At 32.2% G+C, this 7,687-nt stretch overlaps 1 protein-coding gene across 1 annotated transcript; it reads left to right on the top strand.

The window, feature by feature from the left end:
• Positions 1 to 1,999: 1,999 nt before the first annotated feature.
• Positions 2,000 to 6,727, top strand: LOC149249237 (glycerol-3-phosphate acyltransferase RAM2-like). The gene is made up of 2 exons (XM_089456204.1): positions 2,000 to 3,091; positions 5,464 to 6,727. The coding sequence occupies exons 1-2, from the start codon at positions 2,375 to 2,377 to the stop codon at positions 6,355 to 6,357; spliced, it is 1,611 nt and encodes a 536-aa protein (XP_089312330.1). The 5' UTR covers positions 2,000 to 2,374; the 3' UTR covers positions 6,358 to 6,727.
• Positions 6,728 to 7,687: the final 960 nt, after the last annotated feature.

The raw sequence follows: 7,687 nt of genomic DNA, 5'->3' as shown, positions 1-7,687 counted from the left end.
TATAAAAAACAAAACTTATAAAAATTAGATTGTTCAATTTTAATATAAAAAACAAAACTTAAAAAAGTTTATCATTCTTGTATTGAGTTATTAATTTTAATTATATTATCAATTATAAGTATAGATGGTATTTTTCCATATTAAATTATATTATCTATTATAATTATAGATAGTATTTCTGCTTATTAAAAAATTAACTATTTTGTCTTAAAAGAAAACATAAATATTAATTTATTTCAATTAAATATTTATAAACTACAAATATCAACCTATTTACTTAAAGAAGCTCAATATTTTATTAAATTTATAAAAAACAAATATTCTAAAAGCTACAAATATCAACCTATTTACTTAAAGAACGTCATATATTTTATTAAATTTATAAAAAACAAATATTCTAAATACTTTACCATATAATATTGAAATTTGGAAACTCCTTATACTTGTTTTTCTTTAAGAATGTCAATATTTTATTAAATTTATAAAAAACAAATATTCTAAAAGCTACAAATATCAACCTATTTACTTAAAGAACGTCATATATTTTATTAAATTTATAAAAAACAAATATTCTAAAAGTTACAAATATCAACCTATTTACTTAAAGAATGTCATATATTTTATTAAATTTATAAAAAACAAATATTCTAAATACTTTAGAAAATAATATTGAAATTTGCAAACTCCTCATACTTGTTTTTCTTTTTATATGATGAAATATATTTTACTCTATTTACACAGAATCAAAAGTAAGTCAGATCAGTTTCCTAAATCTTAAGTCAAAAGTAATTCAGATCAGTTTACTAAAAATTGATAACATGGAAAGTTCTAAATATTAAAATTTTATTAAATTTTTTATTATTTAAAATAATTTTAAACTAGTTAAAATTTAAATTATGATATATTAATATTTATTTTAAAAATTCTCATGTTTTACTTCATTTATATAATTAATATGTTACATAATTAAGCTATATTTATTTATATGTTTAAGTTATATTCATTAATATATACTTTCTCATAAAATGTTATTGAGAGTTTATGATCATTTTTCTAATCACTTTCTCTCTAGGTATAATATTATATATTTCATATGAAGAATATATATATACTTGAAAATTGTAACATTCATCATGTTACTTGCGTGAATTGAATTTGGATAATTTGGAAACGAAAAACTTAAATTTGGTGGTGGTGGTGGTTAACGTCCACTGAGACCAAATTGATCTATCGGTCCTATAATTTTCTTAGTTCTTAATTGTTTGGCTTCTCGTCTTTCTTGGCGAGATTGGTATTGTAGCTTTCTTTTTTTTCTCTTCCTTTATCTTGCATTTCCTTCATCTCTTCCGTTTCTTGGGACATTGCTGTCTTAACTTTGCGATCTATTGTGTTTATCCTTTTAAAAATTGTTAACATCCATCATGTAAATTGAATTTAAATAATCTAGAAAGAAAAAACTTAATTTTTTTAATCACTCAGTATAATGTTATATATTTCATATAAAATATATATATATAACTGTTAACATCCATCATGTTACTTCAGCTTGGGTAAAGAAGATTCCATTCTTTCCTCTCACCAACCAACGGAAATAACCCCAATTGACCATCTTTATATACCATATATTATTATACTTTAGCTCATTAAAGAAATACAAATTGCAAAAAACACCCCAATTGACCTATCAAACTTCTATATGGGATAAAAACACCCTCAACAAAAGTATTCATGATTGCTTTACAGTAATGTGCATGCCCTGCTTACTTTACAGTAATGCACATATAGTGATAACTGAAAACTAGCAAAAAACAGAAAAAGAACAAAAAAACTAAAGGGGATCGATGCATCCTATTATGTGGCAAAAGTAGCGGAAGAGTGGATGGTCGCTTTACGCTGAGTGATGATGTGTTAGATATGTGTTGAGCTGCACCCCTGAGACTATAATTTGAGTGTGAGGATGGTTAAGCTTTGAACCGATAATCACGCAAGTAAGGACGTAGTTAGGTGGGGTAGATGCCGAAGCATGAATGAGTGGTTAACCAGTGGCGAGCATTCTTGGACGACACGTGAAATAGCAAAGGGAGGAGACAGACAGAAATCACAACAGTCGCGTCGTTGTTCGATCGAACGTACCCAATATGGTTATATATGCAAATGGTACTACTTGAAATCGATACGAATTATGAGAATTTCAGATAATTTAGTGAAGTGACTGCTTGAACCCTGTGAGAGATTGTGATTTTTTGTCTGAATTGCAGAAGAAGGTCAAGAATCGTTTGAAATAATTGGGTGCAGGAGTTTTCAGTTTGAATTTTGAAGTATTGTGCTGAAAATTCGGTTCATTAATGTTAGATTAAGGCTGGTGGGCATTATCATGGAGTTTGTGAGATTACTTGAATACTTTTGCCAGCTTTTGCCAATTACTTCCCGCCTCAGGGCTCGAAGAGTTGGGGGAGCCCAACGTGGAAAGTTGCAGATTTCCACGAACTTTACTTCTGTGGCGAAATGCAGCATTTCAGAGAGCCGAGAGAATCAGAACTTGGTTTGCAATCTTGATGGGACTCTGTTGAGATCCCGTTCCCCTTTTCCATACTTTATGTTGATGGCATTTGAAGCAGGCAGCCCTGTTAGAGCCTTGGTGTTGCTTCTGGTGTGGCCTCTTGTGTGGTTTCTTTTTAATTTTGTGTCAGAGGCAGCGGGGATCCGGGTGATGATATTTGTGACCTTTGTTGGGGTCAGGCTTGCAGAGGCCAAAACTGTGAGCAGGGCTGTTCTGCCCAAGTTTTATCTGGAAGACATGCATCCTCAGAGTTACAGAGTTTTTATGTCATGTGGGAAGAGATGTGTTGTGAGTTCTAGTCCCAGGATCATGGTGGAGCCCTTCCTGATGGAGTATCTGAATGTGGATTGTGTTCTGGGGACTGAGCTGCAGGTTGTTGGAGGTGGTTATTGTAGTGGGTTGGTGGGCAAGCCTGGTGTTCTGGTTGGAGTGAAGAGGCAGAAGGCTGTTAAGGATTGTTTTGGTGAAAGGCAGCCTGATATTGGAGTGGGTGATGTTCTTGCTGATTATCCTTTCATGTCATTGTGCAAGGTAATATTTTCAAAAGTTCTGGTACTGTATGTCACTTGGCAATGGGTTTGATTTGTGCAACTTGATTGTTTTTTAATGTTGGGATGGGTGATGTTCTTGCTGATTATCCTTTCATGTCCTTGTGCAAGGTAAAATTTTCAGAAGTTCTTGTACTGTATATCACTTGGGAATGGGTTTGACTTGTGAACCTTGATTGTATTTTCTTATATTTTCAGAACTCTATATCACTTGCAATGTGATTTTGTTTTTCCTTTGGATGGATTTGTCATTTTTTTAAAGTTTTTTTAGTAATTTATTTTTGTCATGGTATAAACATTTTGATTGTTAGGAATGGAACAGTGAAATAGATTATATCAGCATAGATCCATCTTAAATAAAGATCTAACATGAGCTTAGAGGGATCCAATCCAATTTTTTTACTTGTAATTTTTTTTACGAGTCTACATTATTTAAATGTTTAGTATAGTTATTTTTTTTTTATGTTTTTATTTTTATTTTTAGATTTTTAAATTTTTTTATTTTGGCAAACACGATCAAAATTTCAATTTTGATGAAAGATAAATATCTTTACACATCACAGATTATATTCGGCAGTAGAATAAGTCTCTCGGCTCAATCATAATTCCATCCCATTCATACTAAATGGTCCATGCACTTCGATCATAAATTTCCAACTATGGATTATGCTTGCTTTATTTTGCACCTTTGTTTTGGATTTGGAGTAATGGCTTGTTTTATATTAATTGCTTTGTGTTGGATTTGGTTTTCAGATTTGATTTTGGAGTAATGGCTTGTTTTATATTAATTGCTTTGTGTTGGATTTGGTTTTCAGATTTGATGAATACTGTTGAATGTAAACAGTTGGCTTAGTCCACATCCATTAAATTTGAGAAACATTCCAAAATTTTGATTTAATATAATATAATATTGCTGGGTGTATCTTAATTATTTTGTATTAGTCAGGTTTGTTTTGTTTTGGATGTTTGCTGGATTGAATTCCTGGCACATTTTTCGATCTTTCTTAAACAAGAAATTGTATTATTCGAATATTCCATTTTCTATCCCACCGATGTTTGGTGGACGTAGATTTCGTTGTTGCTGCTTTTGTTTTGGTATGGAAATTATTAGTTTTTAGCGGCTAAGTGGGATGGGAAGTTGTTTTTATTTATTTTTTTAATATGGAGTTTGTGTTTTTTATTTTTTAATATTGTAGGGATTTTTTTTATTTAGTATTGGGGCCTCGAAGACCAGTTCAGGTCTAGATTTAATCTATTTTTTAATGATGTTTTTGTTTTGATTTTTAAAATATTAATGTTTGGTGGATGGAAAGTTAAGTTTTTTGGTCTTTTTATTAATACAAGTAATTTTATATATCATTATTTTTATTATTTAATTTTAAGGTCATAATTAAGTTAGATATTAAATTGGTGTATAAGATTTTTTTGTGTGACAAGGGACCCATTTTTTATAACGATTTGACTGTTAAACTTACTAAAAACATACGTACTTTACCCAATATTCACTAAAATCTAAATATTCTTATATCCATACAAATTGATTATTATTTCTGTTTCCGCCCCTGATCCTACTCTCATAATTTGTCATAGAACTGTAGTTTTAATTATCATTTCCTGTCTATTAGAGTGCCTTTTTTGTTTGCTGTTCTTTATTTATTTATTTGCAGGAAATTCTCCATCTCATCATTTCTCCCAGGGCCAGAGGTGTTTTCCTGAGAGTTGCTTTCTGTGAACTTGGAGTGTCTTTTCTTTGTTGCTCTGTAATTTATTTGGCAGATGTGTCTCCATGTTATTTCTCACGGAATTGTCGCTCTGATAATTTTACTTGTTTTCTGTCAACTAGAAGTGTCTTTCTTCGATGTTCTGTAGGGTATTTGGCAGGGTTTTGCCATGTCATTATTGTCCAGCTTTATAGGATGTCAGCTTTCATAAGACGCTGAATAACTTCACTGTCTTACTTTTTCCTGAAGTTCTGTTCAGTCTTTGTGATTACAGTTTAACCAGTTAAATTACTTTCTATTGTATTTTCAGGCATTCTTCAAGCATTCTTGAATTGTATTTCCAAGTCTGTGTTGATGTTAGTTTTGAGTTTGAATCTTAGGTGTGATGTTATGAGTGTTTCAAAATAGATAAATTACTTGTTTTTCTTATGACTCTTTTAAATTTGGTAAATTGTCTATGGTTTTAATTGGTGTTGGTGATAATTCGGTAAATTGTCTATGTTTTCTTTGGGGTGTCAGATGGGTATATATAATTAGGTAGGGGAGCACATGTTATATGTTGATCTTAAGCAGTGAGTACTTGCTGTTTCAAATTCTGTTCTGAGTATTTGGATCCTGTCAATGCTTGATACAGGAAGCATATATTGGACCCTCAAATAAGAAGGTGGATCCAGTCCCAAGGGAACAATACTTGAAGCCCATGATTTTCCACGATGGTCGTTTGGTTTCTCGGCCAACACCCATGAATTCCCTGGTCATTTTTCTTTGGTTCCCAATTGGTATTTTGTTGGCCATGGCAAGAATGTTGGCAGGCCTGTGCCTTCCTTATAGTATTGCACTGCCATTGACAGCCCTTCTGGGTGTAAGAATGAGAGTGAAAGGTGCTCCTCCTGTACGGCAAGAGAATAACAAAGGAGTACTGTACGTCTGCTCGCATAGAACCCTGCTGGATCCCCTGTTCCTCTCATCAGCACTTGGGCGCCCTGTGACAGCAGTAACCTACAGCCTCAGTAGAATGTCTGAAATTCTGGCACCAATTAAGACCGTACGCTTAACAAGAAACAGAAACTATGATGGCCAAACGATGCAAACTCTTCTGAATGAAGGGGACCTGGTTGTTTGCCCAGAGGGGACTACATGCAGGGAACCTTATCTGCTGCGTTTCAGTTGCCTGTTTGCAGAACTGGCAGATGACATTGTTCCAGTAACCATGAATGCCACAGTCAGCATGTTCTATGGCACAACAGCTAGGGGATTCAAGTGCTTTGATCCTATATTCTACCTCATGAATCCAAGCCCTTGTTATGACATTGAATTCCTGGAAAAGCTCCCCAAAGAGCTCACATGTTCTGGTGGCAAATCCAGTTTTGAAGTGGCCAATTACATACAGAAAAAGCTAGCAGATGCCCTTGGATTCCAGTGTACAAATTTTACCAGAAGGGACAAATACCTGATGCTAGCAGGCAATGAAGGATTGGTGCCAGAGAGCAAAAGAATCCTTAGGACCCACAAAGTTGCTAGCCACTAGGGCCTACAGAGACAGGTCAATAACACATTGTGCAGATGATCTGAACTAGATTTCCAAATAATTGGTCAATTGCAGTTATTTACTATATATCTTTAGGCTGGAATTTTATTTTGGTTAGGGATTGAGTCCAAGGCCAACATTAACAAAATTCTATGCCCTTGCCTGTGTGTGGCCAGTTGAGTTACCTTAATCCCTGCTTCAAGAGAGAGGTTGGCACATGAAATGCTTCAGCCAACCACGATGTCTATATTATTTTAGGTGGATTCTTTTAATATTCATTTAAGCATATCATTTATTTTCCCCTTGGGCCGTTCTGAGGATTCCTTGGGTTCATTCAATACCAACTGTCTGTATATTTACTCATTGATAATTATGATGCATGCATGCAGTTTTGAGATATATTTTGCCTGTGGCTAGTTGAGTTGCCTTGAATACAGAAGTTGGCACAGTGAATGCTTCAGCCAACCATAATGCCTGTAATGTTTTAGGTGGAATCTTTTAATATTCATTCAATCAGATCATTTATTTTTTCCCTTTGGCCATTCTGAGGATTCCTTGGGTTCATTCAATTATAAATGTCCATATATTTAATTATTTATAATATTCCGAAAGTAGCATGATGCCAGGAACGGTGCCCGGCACTTTTACTGACACATGTATGATAAGTTAGCATTGAAAAACTTACTGTATGAAGAATAATTATGGAATTTATAGTAAATATAATGTTCCTTTTTTAATGTGAATTATATACACAGATGTTATGATAGATTAGCATGGAATTTATAGTAAATATAATGTTCCTTTTTTAATGTGAATTATATACACAGATGTTATGATAGATTAGCATTGAAAAATTTACTGTCTGAATAATAATTATGGAATTTATAATAAATATAATCTTGTTTTTTAAAAGTGAATTATATTTTTTTTAAATGTGAATTATGTTTTTTAAATCTAAATTATAATTTAAGTCGTTAAGGATGGTTAAGACAGTTATTACTGATCTTTATTATGGAATGTGATTTATTCATCTTTGTCATGTTAAGAAAAATTGTTGCATCTAAATTAATTTAGTTATATAAGTTAAATTGTGGTGAATCTCTATAAAGTTATAATATTTATGTAAGTTAGAACAACAATTATAATAATAAGGTTGGCAAGAGTTCAAATCTTAGATTTGGAAGTAGCTAAAATTCTTTTTTAACAATGTAAATAATCACAAATCTCCATTTATAAAATGCACTTAGTTTAATAAATTTAATCACAATCTTGCATTAACCCATGATGACCAAGAATATTTTTTTTTATTAAATTTTGAAAATATATATAA

The sequence above is a fragment of the Pinus tabuliformis genome, chromosome 7 (assembly GCF_031772625.1).
Source record: "Pinus tabuliformis cultivar Carrire ecotype Pingquan chromosome 7, CPIR1, whole genome shotgun sequence".
NCBI classification, from domain to species: domain Eukaryota; kingdom Viridiplantae; phylum Streptophyta; class Pinopsida; order Pinales; family Pinaceae; genus Pinus; species Pinus tabuliformis.
The sequence above is the reverse complement of the archived record's forward strand: the minus strand, read 5'-3'. Positions and strand labels throughout refer to the sequence as shown.